This window comes from Natrix helvetica (genome assembly GCF_964273705.1).
Source record: "Natrix helvetica genome assembly, chromosome: Z".
NCBI lineage: Eukaryota > Metazoa > Chordata > Lepidosauria > Squamata > Natricidae > Natrix > Natrix helvetica.
The window spans coordinates 91,699,016-91,716,575 of record NC_138554.1 but is presented as its reverse complement, the minus strand read 5'-3'; the positions used below and the strand labels follow the sequence as shown (position 1 = coordinate 91,716,575).

General features: G+C 34.5%; 1 protein-coding gene across 5 annotated transcripts in view; it reads right to left on the bottom strand.

Moving 5' to 3' along the window:
- Positions 1–17,560, bottom strand: part of SLC4A7 (solute carrier family 4 member 7) — a 110,539-nt gene that overhangs the window by 24,282 nt on the left and 68,697 nt on the right. For all 5 annotated transcript variants that reach the window (XM_081969822.1, XM_081969821.1, XM_081969825.1 and 2 more), the window contains 6 exons: positions 15,764–15,879; positions 11,912–12,069; positions 11,232–11,319; positions 4,837–4,983; positions 3,984–4,087; positions 2,680–2,854 (listed from right to left, as the gene is read on the bottom strand). In XM_081969822.1, coding sequence (XP_081825948.1) covers positions 2,680–2,854; positions 3,984–4,087; positions 4,837–4,983; positions 11,232–11,319; positions 11,912–12,069; positions 15,764–15,879 — 788 coding nt within the window. The remainder of the gene's footprint in view (positions 1–2,679; positions 2,855–3,983; positions 4,088–4,836; positions 4,984–11,231; positions 11,320–11,911; positions 12,070–15,763; positions 15,880–17,560) is intronic.

Sequence of the window (17,560 nt, the reverse complement as noted above, 5' to 3'; positions counted from 1 at the left end):
ATACATTTATACAAAAACCTAAGAAAAGATTGTTTTGGCATATTAATGACAAGAATACCTGTAACATACCAAATCTAATTAAAGTAGGAAAACAAGGATAACTTTTCCTGTATAAAGAAAGCATGTTTGAAACAAACCTTTAGCCAAGCTGTGCATGAAGCTTGTATTAAAGCAAACAATTCATAGAACTCAAAAATTTACTGAATGCAACAGAGCAATGAGGATACTATTATTGAAAAGAAATAAATAGACAATAGAAATTATTTAAAAAATCAAGTAGTTATCATCCTGTTCAGTAATGCATTTTCTCAGTTACAGTGTCCATAATTGCCCAGCAACTATGTCTGCTTTTATTTTCTATAAAAGGCATTCACAGGGAATGGGAGTACTTAAAATTATATTTTTATGTACTTTAAAATACCAAAAATAAATTTAAAATATCCAAACAACCTCAAATTTAATTAATTTGAATTCACTGCATAGTATTTAAGATCAACAAAAATATTTTCTGGGCAAATATAAGTTGATACTGTGTACACTAAAATAATCAATCATCGCAGATACATAAAGGTCAGTGGGGTTAGAGTTAACCTGGGGCACAACCAGCCCTTAGCATATACAATCACACTTCAAAGATACACACAATTAAGTCTGAGCTGATCAATGCATTAACCTCAGCTATTCAGAGCAAATATACTGTGGAAATGACAACTTTGGAGGTATGAAAAAAATAACACGTACCAGTACTCAAAACCTGTGTCCTGGGTTATTAAGATTATTATTAATCTTATGTTATTACGGTTATTATTAAGATTAAGTTATTTGTTTAAACACAAACGTGTAAGAACTAATGTACTCATGCACATCAAGCCTGTGAAGGCAGCAAACAACTCCAGACAACTAGAAAATAAAGTATCAGGTATTTTTCAATGGACATTAAAAATGGACATTTTAAAAGTCAGCAGTTTCATGACATATAATTAAAACTACTATTTTTAGCACAAAAATAGTGCTAAATAGCATCTTTTTAGCTATGGGTAGTAAGCTGTATGGTCATCATAGATATTGGACATCATATTATCAAGTCATATTATAATATAGAAAACTAGCTCTCTAACGAAATAGTAGGAAGACTTTTTGTGTGTGTGTTTTTCAAGATGTCCAGATAGAGAACAAATTTAGTAAAATTCAAAGTACTGATATTGCCCTAGACAGCAAAGTTAACTTTTCAATATATATGTAAATAGGTTTAAGGACTATAAGCATGTTTTTATTTCCAAAATGGGACAGGTATCCATTTTGTAGAAGGGGAGTATGCTTTTTTATTTATAAAAGCTATCCATTTCAAAAACTGGGGTGGTGGTGGAAATAATGTAATGAAGTGAGACAAATGTTATACCCTCTTTGCTAATTTTGGGTGTATCCATTAAGCAAATGTGTTAATTGAACCATATGGAGGTTGATATGGAAGGTAATTTATTTTGGTCTCCAAATGTGAAAAGTCCTATAGGCAAAACTGTATTGTATGGCTGCTAAATTTCATCAAACAAAGTGAGAATGTTCTAGAGATGACAAAAATTCAATTCAGGAGAGTATATGATTCATAAGTCATAGGTTTTCCACCCCGTGCATGGAAGAATACATTTGCACTAGTATATTATATGCCATAACACCTTCAAAAAGTAGTTTTATAAGTGCCAGTTACAAACTAAAATGCTGACCAAAAGTAACTTATATTCAGTAATTCTATTAATGTATATATTTGGTTAATTAATTAAGTCATTAATTTGAAAGCTAGGATAAACCAACTGTTGTTATGGCTGATATACTTAATGAAAATATAATAGTTGACCAAACTTCTTAGAGTTCACATTCAAGTTTTCCTTAGAAATATATTTTTCCTCTGGCAATAGAAAACAAATATTTTAAAACCAAACTAGGTGTTGCATAACATGCATTCAAATCCAAATATTTGTTGTAGAGCAAAGCAGATTTAAGAGAATTATTCTGTTCGGAGGACCAGTAAGAAAATATGTTTTACCATTTTTCTGCCATCTTTTCTCTACTGCTATATCCCCAGGAACATTCAAGCCTGGACTTGGGCAGATGGGGAAGGAAAGATAGTAATAAATGGCTTTCACACCAAATGAAATATGATAGAGAAATTAGGATAAAGATAAATAATTCTTTTGTTAGCATATCCCTTTTTGAAACAGCTTTTCTCTAACAAAAAAATTAATTTGAATTTTGTTACATGCATGTGTGCATGACATTTAGTTTAGTGCAGAATGCTGAATTTTTATTTACAAAACATTTTAAAAACATATTTTATTGTATTATTTTACAAAACAAACAAGATCTCTGAATTAGCATTCTTGAATATATTATGAAGATGTAACAAATATTTTTCCATTACTAGGTTAAGGCCTTTTAAAAACATACAATGGAAGTTGTTTCTCGGACCATGAAACAGATTTATCAATTTTTACCTTAACTGTGCATCTCCTCCTGTTCTCCATTTTTTCCACATATTTGAGAAACATGTATTATTAGGCAGGGCTAGTCAAAAGGAGGTTGATAAAGGTCTTCAAATAAAAGTAGAAATAAAGGAGACAAATGAACACAGTCACTTGCCTCTGAAAAGCTAAAATCCTGGCTACTACCATTCTTTGTACTCACTATTCTGCCTTCTGTAGCTTCTCCAAGGAGCCCTCCAAAAGTGATTACAGGAGACATACAGGCACAGTATAGGAAAAGAATCGAGGCCAGACACTGCAGACTTAATGCATCCTTGAAGTCACTCAAGAAAAAAGATGTTTTCCTTTTGATGTCAAGTATCAAACCACCAAAAAGCCTAAATAGGTGAGATGAAACTCATCAAACTGTACTCTATAGGACTCCAGTATGTTTAAAACTATGGGACACACAAGACTGACAGTGCAGATTTTTAGCATAAATTAGCCTTATTTTCCAAACTTATTGACAACACAGACGTAAACATTCCAATTTCATCTATACATTCTCAGCTGAGTGAACTGATCTTCTGATTTATTCATTTTAATGGTGAAGTATCCATTGTTAGTCTCTGGGGGTTTTCTTAAATGAAAACATTTTCAGGGCATGAGCTTCTGCATTCACTATCAGGTTTTGTGCATGTATGTTGTTGGGGTGAATAGTAATATATGCCTTGAGTAATTTTAAAATAAACTTACATACAATTGTGATATTTAATATTATCTACATATTTTAAAGAAATAGGGAGCTAGCTGCAAGTCTTTGAAAGCATTATTTCATTGTTTATAAGATATTGAAAAAATAATGTGATTAAAAAGTATTATTTGGAAAAAAATTTTTAAAAAAAAGCTGAGTTACAATGCCGATTATTTTTTGCTTACAATTGAGGAGGGAAACAAAACAAAACAGGTATTCATACTAAGGAAGATGAACAATTTTGAAAGAAATTGAAATTTAAAATCTTCTATTTGTCAGGGTTATCTCTCCTTTAATAATATTATTTAATTAAAATGTAGCTCATCTTTAAATTTTAGGCAGCCATATCTTCACAAGGATTTTCCATATGAAAACATTTCTGCAGAATTTAATTTAACAAAGATATTATCCTTCTTAAACAATTTTTTTCTGTTGTAATTGCTAAGATTGGGAGCATACAGAACATCTGTATAATTTTCACATGTGAGAAATCTCTATAATCTGAATATCTAGCTTCATACAGGCAATTTTTGTCTTCAAACTATTTTTATCTTCATAATGTAGTTTCAGATGTTGTATTAAAACTTTACTATAGTCCCTAGAATCTGCTAAAGAATATTTCTACCGTATTAAGAAACTAAAATAGACCATTAGCGATGAATCAAACATATTTATGTAGAAATTTTAATCCATTACATTTTATAAATTTTTAAAGCAGCAATAATTTAGATTTTCACACTGATGTTATTATAACAGAAGTAAATTCTACACACCTTCCAGTTCTTTGTAGTTCAGGTCCAGCATGATGACCTTCTTCCTTAATGGGTTCTCCAGGAGAAGCAGCTCCATTTGGAAATTTAGGAATCTTCCTCTTCTCCTATATTAATAAAAATCTGTTAAATGATTTTTGCCTTTATGTCATGATAAAGTTATTATTCTTAGTATTTGTCCCTTGGTAGCATGGTCTGCTTGTTTTACATTATTTTTACCTAGTTAATATAGCAAAGCTATCAATGTATGCTATGAAGAGGGGTTTTGTCCAGCATCTAACAATAATTAATGATCAGAAAAAAATAACTACACAGTGAATGACCCAAGAAAAACTAAAACCTGGGTATCCCCATTTCTAGTCTAACGTTTTAGCTACTGCACTATACTCACTCACAAAGTCATACTTCAATAACAAACATAATTTCAAGCCATCTTCTTCACATCTACATTAATCTTTCAGGCTAACTATATAATACAGAGTTCTTCCAAACCAGAGTTGGCTTTTTTAAAAGCTAATCAACTCAGAAATAATTTCCAATAATTAACACAATACTGTATTAATAATAACTTGTTTAAATCAATTGTAACTAGACTATTTATCTATGTTAGGTATAGTGACGTTTATATCAAACTGTAGATATGTCACATATTGTATGTGATAGCCATTCCTGTTCAATAAATTATTTTAAAGCTGTAAAATAATTTATATCCTTTTCCTTTTTTTGCTTTTGAATCATTTTATAAAATAAAAACAATTCATTGCAAATTTATTTTTCAGATTTGTAATGCAATCTTGATCACACTTATCATACCATAATGCATTTTAAAAGACTCTTCATTTACAGAGCAACCTACCTGAGAAGGAACACTCTTGGGTGGTTCAATTCTTATTGAAGGATCCCATTCGCCTGGAGGAAGAACAGTTACTTGATCTAAAAATTCATCAACTCCAGATAGTAGATCATTTCTGTCTTTGGCTTTATAAGCAACATCATGGAAAACCTTTTAAAAAAGGCATAGAAGTATGTAATTGATTTCTTGACATGACATAACTTTTTACTAAGAAGTAAAAACATGGCTAATATAGTTGAAAGACCAAAATAAAGAATTAGTTCTCTATTAAAATATTAAGTTATGCATACATTAGGTTTTCTGAATGAATACCCACCAGAGATGTGGACTTGCAGAATTATCAGCAAGAGACATACTAAGGAGGTTTTAGTAAGTGAAATCTACTTTTCTGGAGAGCAACTAGATGGACCAAACAGGGTTTAAATGGCCAACTAGATACCAATTTGATAACTTAGTTATAACAATAGTTGGATAATAGCTATTTTCAGAAACTAGATTATATGAAATGAGTTTCATATTGTCTTCAACAATTGATCAACTGCTATAGATTTAAAAGCCTAAAGGAAGAATCTATAGTCTATGCAGATCTCAAAGAGAAAGCATCCTGGAATTAATTTTTAAAACAAAATTTTGTTAATATTGTTTCTAAAACACAGTTTAAATATTGCAGGTACTGCATACTTGCAAATAATATAAAATGTGCAGGCAATAAATAATCTAAAAACACTGTGACAACTTATTGGCATATTCCACACATTCTGAACAACTTTCATAATCTCTTATAATTGTCAATAATAGTATAAACTCCATGAACAGTTTGCTATAGCACTATAAAGATATAGTTATCATATGAAGAATCTTTTTAGAAAAAGAATGAACTTTGCTGGGCATTGTTACTAAAACAAAATAATATAAAATTTTCATATTTAGCAGCTTTAATCATCTTGAATAAGATGACTGAACACAAAAAAGGTATATAGCCAAATTATAAGGAAATGTGCAATCAAATTATATACACTTAGTATTACTTTTATTGTACTATTAGTAATCAAATGATGATAAGAGTTACTTCAACTTACAACATAGTACTTGTTGTTATTCTATTTCCAAAATCTGCCTTACTATAAAATTGAAAGCAAAATTTGAATATTCCTTTCTAAACAAATTGATTTGTATTTGTGAACAACTGTGACTATGTGTATGTAAACATTTTGCTAAATTGCTTGACTATTTTGTAACTAAAACACTTATTTTTGAAATCAACATCTTCACAGGTTTCATTACACACTAGTTCCAAAGGTATACAAGTAGTCCTTAATTTCCATAGCAATTGAGATGAGAATTTCCACTGCTGGATGACATGGTTTAGGGGTGGGTTCCTGCCAGTTCTAATCTCTTCTATAGAAGAGGTTCTACAAATCTACAGTGCGGTTTAGAAACGGTTCCAGCTCCCTCCCACCGCCTGTCTGCACATCATCAAGATGAAGAGTGAGAGGAGGAATTCTGGGAGTTGAAGTCCACAAGTCTTAAAGCTGTCAAGTTTTAACATCCCTGGGTTTTTTTTTTCTAAAGGGTTAGGGGTGCAAGGGTCTTGTAACTTGACAGCTTTAAGACTTGCGTGCTTCAAATGCCAGAGTTCCTGAGCCAACATGACTGGAGGAGGAATTCTGGGAGTTGACGTCCACAAGTCTAAAAGCTGTCAAGTTTGAACACCCCTACAGGTTTTTTTGTAAAGGGTTAGGGGTGCAAGGGTCTTGTAACTTGACAGCTTTAAGACTTGCGTGCTTCAAATGCCAGAGTTTCTGAACCAACATTTTGGTTGCTAAGCAAGAGTGTTGTTAAGTGAGTTTCACCACATTTTACAAGTTGCCCACTCCCACCCAATCACATGGCCAGCAAGCCACTCCCACCCAGTCACATGGCCGGCAAGCCACTCTCACAAAGCAGGCCACACCTACAGAAGAGGTTCTAAAAAAAATTGAAACCCACCACTGATATGGTCATAAAGGACAACCAATCACTTAGTGACAGCAATCTCACTTGCAAGTCCCAGAAAGCTTGTAAGCAGGCTGGCAGGCAGGTAAGTGTGATATCTCCTGTAGATGACACCTCCTTTACCTCTTCCCCAGAAGCCTCAAGAGAGAGAATGAGATAGTTCCTGACATGTCAGAAATTATTGAGCCTGAACTGCCAGCTGAACAGTTGGCTGGGGAGAACTTGTAGGCCAGAGAGAAAGAGGCTGAGGAGCTGCCTACAACAGTGAATGCCAGAGTATCCAGGGCAGGGAGCAGGAATGGGTTCCGGCAGATACTACTGCCGGATTGTTCAGGGACACTCCCCATGCACTTGATGTGTGCTGCGCGTGCATGCTCAGTACAACTAAAATTGCTCCGTGCATGCGCAGAAGCAAAAGCAAGATGGTGGCCCCTATGATTTTATTTATTTATTTATTTATTATTCATATTTATAGACCGCCCCCTCTCCCGGAAGGGACTCGGGGCGGTGTACAGTCACTAAAATACGTTATAAAATACATACAAAACAGTTAAATAATTAAATACGTAGGTGGAGGAGGTTGCAAGACTGTACATAGAATAATAAATATTAAATATAGTATGTAGTATGTAGTATATTAAAAACTTTTTAAAACCCCAAACCCAATTAAAATAAATAAATCCCCGGGAGGTAAAACTAAGAAAGTGCCAGGCCAGCTGATTGAAATAGGTGAGTCTTTAACTTTTGCCGGAAGGAACGGAGGTCGGTGGTAGTTCGAATGTCAGGGGGGAGGTCATTCCAGAGGGTTGGGCCCATCACAGAGAAGGATCTACTCCTAGGTGTCGCCCGCTGGCATTGACTAGCAGACGGCACCAGGAGGAGCCCCTCTCTGTGTGAGCGGATAGGTCGCAGGGACGTGTGTGGTAGGATGCGATCCTGCAGGTAACTAGGTCCACTGCCATGGAGCGCTTTAAAGATGGTGATCAATACCTTGAAACGCACCCGAAAGGCCACAGGTAGCCAGTGCAGCTCGCGCAGGAGAGGTGTTACGTGGGAGTAACGTGTACTTCCCATAATAACCCGCGCGGCTGCGTTCTGAACTAGCTGCAGTCTCCGGATGCGTCCCAAGGGAAGCCCCATGTAGAGAGCATTGCAGTAGTCCAGGCGAGACGTCACCAGCGCATGAGTGACCGTGCGCAGGGCACTCCGGTCCAGTAGGGGGCGCAATTGGCGCACCAGGCGAACCTGGTGGAACGCCCCCCTTGCCACGGCTGCCACATGGTCCTCCATTGACAGCCGGGCATCAAGGAGGACGCCCAAATTGCGCGCCCGCTCCACAGGGGACAATTGTTCGCCCCCTATGGCCAGCGATGGAGTCAGCTGGCTGAACCGAGGCGCCGGTAACCACAGCCACTCGGTCTTGGAGGGGTTGAGTTTAAGTCTGTTGTCCCCCATCCAGACCCCGATGGCTTCCAAACACCGGGACATCACTTCGACAGCCTCGTTGGGGTGGTTTGGGGTTGAAATATACAGCTGAGTATCATCAGCGTAAAGATGGTACTCAACCCCAAAACCACGGATGATGCCACCGGGACAACTGATTCAGGGGCACAGCAGGCCTGGGTCGCTGCCAGTTCCAGTGACCCAGGCCTTCAAGCTACTACTGGTTTGGCCGAACCGGTCCAAACTGGTATGAATCCACCACTGGCAGGGAGGCAAGTTTACCAGATTGCTAGGGAAAAGGCCCCATCGCTCTTCATGGGCTGCATCAGGAGTTATTTAGCATGGCAGGCAGAGCGAGGCGTAGCTGGAAGCAATCGTGGCCAGATGTTTGTTTGTGAGACACTGCAGTGGATTTAGTTTTAGTTGCCAGGAGAATCTGTGCTCGTGTTTTGGACCCTGTTTGAACAGCTGCTTATCTATTTGATGGACTAATCGGCCATTGCCTGAAAGTTTAGTCTGGGGCTTGTTCGTGGCTGACTTCCTTTTGAAACAATCCTCTGAATTCCTGTCCTGTTCCTGTGACTTCTACTTATAAACCCTGAAATTCTGACCACTCGACTAACTGACAAACCCAATGGAAAGCTCCAAACCTCAGATTGGATTTTGGTTTCTCTTTTGAAACTACCCAGGCCAAACCTATATTTCCGAGACTGTTTTGAGTTTGACATATGTTCATTTCTTTGTTATCTACTTGGTCTGGAATCAAATTGCTGTTCTAATCTAGCAGCTTTTTTTAAATACTTCTTTTGAAGATAACCTGTGACTGTTAGACCTCTACTTTTAGAGATATTCCCTTACCATACCATAGTTCAATGTCTTCAACAATGACAACCTCTAGTGTAATGCCTTCACTGTAAATGATGGGAAACATTCAGAGATGTATCTGCCTTAAAAACCATCCATGTTGAACTATATAGTGCAGTCAAATGTCAGCACAGGAAATATTTTATGACATTTTGTATTATTTCATAAACTGTTTTATGATAACATTTATTTCATAAAATGTTTTAGAAAAGTAGCCGAATTTCAATTTTAATAGGTCTCATAGATTTTGGATATATTAATTTTGGATACATTAAGTAAGTTAGCCCAGTTGAGGTACCTTGGTTCAAAAATTGTTACCCTGTGATGAACTGTTGCACCCAATTAAAGGTTACAGGAACAAGATTTTTAGTAGTATATACATTCAGCTTATTTTGTGTGTGTGTGTGTTTTACTTTATATTACCTAGAGACCTTCAGGTATTGGGAAGATTTTTTAATAAGAGAATTTTAATAAATAATAAATAAAAATGATATAATGAGGAGTATGATAGAATTCCAAATCCAAAGACCAAAGTAATTGTGTTTTACTGGGGAAATGGAGAAACAAAAGCAAGTTATAAAGGTAAAACTGGAGTAAGTAGATAGATTTGGGTACCTTAGCAGAAAGTTCACTAAAAATAGGATAACTGATGGAGAAATGTTCAGATCTGCTAGTAGAAAAGTAATGGATAGAATAAATACTTGTCAAAAAATGGAAAATAACTCTTTATTGTAGCATTCTTCTGCTCATTAATATACAAGGCATTTAAATCTATGTGCGATGAACAAAGCGGGATAAGGTAAGAATTAATGAATATTGAACAATGCACTGAATATGAAATGAAAATTACTAGAAGTAAATACTTCACAGTGATTTGGGCATATAATCAAATCATATACACTGCAAAGCAAAAAAATAAAAATGAATTAGTTAAATAAAAGGGAAGACTAAAAAGAAGGACAATGTACAGAAAAGTTCACAGATACTATAGAAATAAGGTTAGTTAATAAGAACAAAGATATGGAGAGACATGAAGAACAGCATTGGTATAAACTACATACAGGTAGTCCTCAACTTACAACAGTCCATTTAGTGACTGTTTGAAGTTATAATGGCACTGAAAAAAATGACTTATGACCATTTACCACACTTATGATCATTGTAGTATCCCTATGATCATGTGATCAAATTCAGATCCTCAGTAATTGACTCATATTTATAATGGTTGCAGTGTACAAGGATCATGTGATAAGCTTTTATCATCTTCTAACAAGCAAAGTCAATGGGGAAGCCAGATTCACTTAACAACTGTGTTACTAACTTAACAACTGCATTGATTCACTAATAAATATGACAAGAAAGGTCATAAAATGGGGCAAAATTCAGTCAACAATTGTCTTACTTAGCAACAGAAATTTTGGGCTCAATTATTATAAGTTGAGGACAATCTGTATAATTCAATTTCTTTTCTTATTATATTCTTTTAATTTATTTGACTTATTAATTATTACTTCCTATTGCACTTTAGGAATGAAACATTGTTTCATTCAAAGGATTTTTTTTATCAAATTCATATCCCACTGCAATTATATGGACTCTATCTAGCTAATGAAAAGAAAATAACATCACCATTAGACACATACAATCCAACACAAAACCAAATATCAACATCCAAATGCCATTTGAAACAAGTTCATCTTCAGTTGTTTCTAGAGGATGAATAACATCAGAGGTAATCCAACTTCATGCAGGAAGCCATTCCAGAGGATTGGCCCCATCATGGAAAGCCAATACTTCTAGATTTTGACTTGTCTAACATCCCAAAAATGAGAAATATCCAGCTGCTTCTCCCAATACCAACAAAGAAGTTGAGCTAATTGAAATGGAGAAACACAGTCCTGAAGATAGCACCTCATCTCTTCACTTGCTAGGGAAAGGGTAATAATATGCACTTATGAGTATGCACTATAAATATTTGTGCATAAGATGATATATTGTACTTTACAGTTATAAATTTAAGTCAATTGCAAAAATGCATATTGACTCCAGACTATTTTAAATAATTTTGGGAATATGCAATAAATGGCAGTACTCACATCATCAGTCATGAGTGTTGCTATTGATCGACCAATTTCATGATACTGAGGTGCTTTACCTGCTGGTCCCAGCAACAGAAAAAGGAAACTGTGAAATTATGAAAAAGGGTTGCAAAGTCAAATATTATAGCAGGAATTCAATAATATCTGTCAATAACAAATAGAAATTTTACTATTGAATATCGCACATATAACAACAACTAGAAATTCTGAGTTGCATTCCAGCCATAGGATTAGCCACCCCAGTAATTGCTCATACATAATTTAATTTTATTCATAATTTAGTCATCACTTGTGTTTTTAAATAGTTCACTCCTCTGAAGTTTTATATTTTGATACACATTCTATATGTTGTATTGGTAAATGTTTACTCATTATACTCTACATATATGCTATATGTATTATGCTGTTCGTATATGCTATACGAAATAGTATTACCACTATTACCATACTTGCCACTAAAGAGAACTCACTTATTCTAAGTATGAACTATGAAGTTAAAGAGGTTTTAAACCAACATAAGATAGAATCTGCATACAAGCTTTTAAACCAGCATGATAAACTCACAACAGAGACAGCAGTCTCTTTTTCTTTCTAAGAAAAAAAATGTTGAATTACATAATATAGATTAAAAATAATACGGAGAATTAAAGTTTTACAACATTATATTTTTATTTTACCGGGTAGGAACAGGAACCTCTGTGAGACCAGTGAGAAGCACAGCTGGAGACAGCCTCACAAAAGCAATAATTGGTCTCTCCAAAAAATCCACTTCTCCAACAAGCACATTTGATGCCTCTGCACCTATTGGAATCTTCCTCATAAAGTTCATATCCACCTATTTTCAAAGAATGATTAATAGTATATTAAAATATTCTAAAGCATTTTTAAACTGACATTTATAAATAAGTGACAAGCAAAATATACTGTATTATTAAGGTGTCATGTATGTTATGAAGTTTAATAACATTTTAATATAACCATACGTACAAACACTGTATTTCATAACTATGTTAAAATATACAATCACAAAAACTTACGAAAATTATATCTTGGGAATAATATAGTTTTATACTAAATAGCTACAAATTCCACTAAATCAATGTAATTATATACACAATTGCTTCATTTTTTAAAAAATTCAATCTAAAAAAGAATATTTATGGAGAATTGATTCTTTATACAGTAGTGTTCTTCAAATTACCCATGGGAACTGTGTATATAATTATAAAAATTCACCAACATAATATATAGCATTATACAAACTATTGGTTCACATAAAGACAGAAACACAAAAATCACTGAAACTAACACACAAGTTACATAGCTATCTAGAAAAAAAAACACTTACAGCTGGCCTCTTGAGTCCCACACCAAGTGTGCCACAACTACAGTGCCAGGAGGCAGAATCCTGCCCAACAGGAGACAAGGCAGGTGCAGAGAAGAACAGGCCAAGTAAAAACATAAAAGCTGTGACAGAGGAGCTAGAATAGTGGCATTTGCCATGGTTAAACTATCATATAAATTTGCTTTGTTAAGAGAACTTTTAAGCAAAATTACATCATTTTCCTGAATTATATATTGGAACCAAAACATTGAAAGGAGAAATACTATATTATAAATTATACAAATAATAACTTCATTACAAGTTAGCATTATTTACACTAAAGCAGCAGTCCCCAACTTTTTTTTGTACCAGGGACTAGTTTCTTGAAGACAATTTTTTCATGGACAAGGAGAGATGTTTTCAGTTTTGCTTACTTGCCTGCTACTCACCTCCAGCTGTGCAGCCCAATTCCTAACATGCCACAGACCAGTACTGGTCCATGGCCCAGGGGTTAGTGACCCCTGTACTAAAGGAAGCAATTCTGTGTAGATTAGTCAATAAAAAGGGAAACATACAGGTTTTAACTCTGTACTTGGTCCTTCAACCTACAATAGTCTATTCATTTAAACTCAAAGGTTCTACCCACTTATAGTTCTAAATGCACTCTATTCATATTATACCTGGAAGTGACAATGTTAGCTGAGGTACTCCAGTCAGGATTCTGTATATGCATCTAAAATGAGCTGTGTCTATGCTACAGCAGAGTTTCAATGACATGATAAGGACTCTTCTATAAATCTTATACCCCACTACACAGAAGGAAAAGTCAATGATCTTAGTATTACAGAAGCTTATGCAGATAGTCCTTGACTTACAAATATACATTCAGCAACTGTTTGACATAACAATGGCACTGAATGGACATTCAAACAGTGCTAAGTTATGGGCCATGTAATTGTGATCTGGGTCCTTGGCAACCCATTCACATTTACAAAGGATTACCAAGCCCTCCGCAATCATGTGATCACCATTTACAAGTCAACAGAAAAGCTGATAGGGTTAGGTCACAAGCTGCTTTCTCTCTCTTTTTTTCTCTAGTCCAGAGACAACAGACTGCTGGGAGAAGTGAAGCTGGGACAGCTTTGCTTTTCTGCACAGTGCACCTCCTCTCTGTCCTGTTCTAGGCAGGAGAAAAAGACCTTCTAATTCTGTAGCTCATGCTAAGGAGTAGAGTAGCTGCCTACCCTTTTTCAGCAAGCAGCTCTCTCACTCTGCTCAACCTACCTATGCAATTGCTTAGGAGCCACATTTGAGATGGTCAGGACAGTGACTATTGAGGAAGGCGATCATATTGGTGCCTTGCTTAATGACTGTAACATTTTATAACTGTAATAGGCAGACCCTATTACCATCATAATTTGAGGATTATCTATATAATAACAATTTTATTATGCATCAGAATATGACTGGACAAGTCATAAATGTATTGTTCTAGTACAGGAGTGTCAAACCTGCATCATCACATGATGTATTGTGACTTTTTTCCCCTTTGCTAAACCGGGCATGGGCATGATCAGCGTGTGAGACATCTGGCCTACAGGCTGTGAGTTTGACAGCCCTGCTCTAGTAATTAAAATACATATATAGTGAATCTTTAAAATAGAAAATAACATTACTAAGACTAATTATTAACAGCAGTACCTAATATTTGAAAAAAAGTATTTGAAAGGTGTTTTAACCTGGAAATCTTAGAAATCTGATAGGAATAGTTTCAATTAACAATGTTAATTGTTAAAAATTAGGTGGGGTTGTTATCATAAATATTTTATTATATTTAATGTTGTGGTAAGTCCCCAAGAATTTGGGTGATTTGGTGGCATACATATTTAATCAATAACAACAACAATAGCACAAGATTCATGCATATATTTCTACAATATATTTCAATTTGCCTTTATTGCCACCCTAATTATGGCCTCACATGATAATCAGGAATAAAAGGAAGCTGCAACATAAAAGAAAAGATAGTAAACCTTAATTCTGCAAGATGGGTTGTGCTTTTGCTTTTGCTGTTGCCTTTAACTATTATGGCTACTGAAAAATAACAACAGCAATAAATGAAATATTATTAAAATAGCAAACTATCTTGAAAGACATTTACAACCTTTTACAATTTTAGACTAGAGCTTTTATGAAGTTCTACATTTTATCAATTTATTTGTGATATATCCAGTCTCTGGTTTAAGACCCCAAGACAATATACTAGCACTCCTTCCATTATTTTCTCGCAAACAACTTTGAGAGAGAGGTTGAGTTGAAAGAATATAACTGATCAAAAATCAACCATTGAGCTTCCATGGTTGACGGTAGACTGCTTAGGGTACACTCACTGCTAATTCAGAATTTATACCTAGCCAGATTTCAGATCTTTAACAATTTTTTCACACCACTATCCTCTTTGAAGAGGTATGCTAGAGACTGTCTCACATCTAATTATTATAGAGTTGGATTCTTATCTATATTGCTACTGTCCCATTCTAGTAAGTCAACCACATCAGTTTGGAATCTTCTGCTCACCAACTTAACCCTGATTCCACCTTCCTCTCCATCCGCTTTCCTCTTTCACATATCCTACTATACTCAGTAGACTCTCAGCTTACAATGTGTAAAATAAAATGTTATTTTTAAGCAATTATGTAGAATTTATCACATAAGTGATAAATAGCAACATAACATAATGTAGCAACATAACATAACAACATAACATAACATAACAACATAACATGACATGACATGACATAACAACAAAAGTGGCACAGCCTATGTATGTATGTAGAAATAAATGTCAACCTTGAAACATTGGTGATTTTCACGGACAAACTCTTGAAGTTTTCTTAGCAATATTTTCAGAAATGTTTTGAAGTGATTATCCCAAAGTCACCCAGTTGGCTTCATTCTTAAAGTGAAACTAGAACTTAAATCCCTGATTTCTTTTGTTTTTAAGCATTATACCAAAGTGTCTATAACTGATACTCTTTTCAGGTAATTACTAAAATAAACCTATAGTTTCTACTAATTTATTCTAGAACTTTATTTTAGAGATTAGATTAGACAATACAAGTGCAAACAAGTATATTTTGAAGAGAAAAGCAAGCTTCCATAAAATGCACAAAGCTATGTGTTCTCTAAAAGCTTAAAACTTTACCTTGCTGAAGTCAACCGTACTGTTTTCTCTACTCCCTCCTGTTCCACTAATTTTAAATTCTCCATTTTTTCCAATATCCAAATTACCAGGTGCAGATTGTGGTGATGCTAAGAGCCCTAAAATTAGAATAAAAAAAGCATATTTAAAATACTTTTACCTAGAAATAGGCATGCTTACATAACAATTGTGACAGCTTTCTAAAAGCAAATGTGAAAGTTAATAAATAAAAAGTGCATTAGTACCAAAATTGCCAAACAAGTTATTTTTTCTGAAAAACAATGAAAGCTTATTAAGTGTTAAAATTAGCTATTACCTAAATGATGGCCTTTTGCAAAATTCACCAAAAAGGTATTATTTTTAAACTTTAAAATGTGCATCTAACCACCAATGTGGATCATGCAATTACAAGAATTTTGTAATTTTACTGGAATTCCCTGGAACAATCATGAAATAAAGCAAAATGTACTTTAGAATGCTTAAATAAATCCTATATCACAGTGAACCATTAGAAAGTTAGCAATCATCCATTAGTGCTGCCCTATAGCAAGAAAACTTTTAAAAGTAGGATCTGAGCCATGATCCAATTAATTCATTTATTTCTAAGTAAAGTTTGAATTAGGGGTGGGGGTTATTATTTTACTCTGTATATTTAGAGTTTTATATTTTGTAAGCCACCTAAAGTCATGGAAAGTGAGTGGATGGCCATGTATATTTCATATATATGTATTCTTATGAAGATAAGTAATACATAAAATTCCATTTTAAATGTTTGCTTACTTTTTATTTTAATTTTACTTATTTGTATCCTGCCTTTATTATTTTTATAAATAACTCAATGTATCCAAGACATCTTCCTCCTATTTCCCCACAACAGCAACCCTGTAAGGTGAGTTGGGCCTAGAGAGAGTGATTGCCCAAGGTCATCCAGCTGGCTTTCATGGGCAAAATAGGAAAATAATAGATATGTACATTATTCTGGAAGCAGAATCTTGTAGAGGACCACAAAATGTTCTGTTTCTCCGCTGGACTGTACCATTCTAGCCAAATATTAGTTTTTGGATATGAATGTAAACTGTAGGTTAATCTTTAAGAGGAAAATTATGCCTTATATTCAATATATCAATTTTGTGTAACAGATCCATGATGTAATTGTTTTACACATCAGAATGAGAAAAATGACAAACTTTTTATCATTTAAAATAGTAGTAGGAAACCTTTAGTTTTCCATATATTACTCAGCTACGGTGCCCAGCAACTGTGGGCAGCGTGGCCAATGGTAGATATAAGAAATATAGTTCAATATCTAAAGGCCCATGATAAAAAACAAAGCATGCCAAGGAGACCCAAACCTAGCAGAATCTAATATGTAATATGAACATATGTAATTTTGAGGGGATGAACTGTACATATTAGGGATTCTAAACCTTTGTGATTTGATGATTTCCTAAAAACGTAAATGAATTTATGTGATCCCACCCACCCCTATGAATTAAGCTGTTAATCTGCACTTTAGTCTAGCTCCTATTGTCAAGCGTATTTGTTCTGCCTGAATAGATTCAGGAGACCTCCAATGTTGGATGCCTGGACAGTGTCAATAGCTCAGAGAATGCACACATATCCAGATAGAGAAAGAGCAATTACCACCATAGTATATAACCTCTTAAAAAGTATTAAATAAATATAAACATTCTCAGCTATCTACTTCAGTGTCTTGATTTTAGAGCTAATAACCTTGATCATAAATGAATTACAGCACAGATAGAACAGAATCTTCTGAAATTCTGTAATACTTTTGTA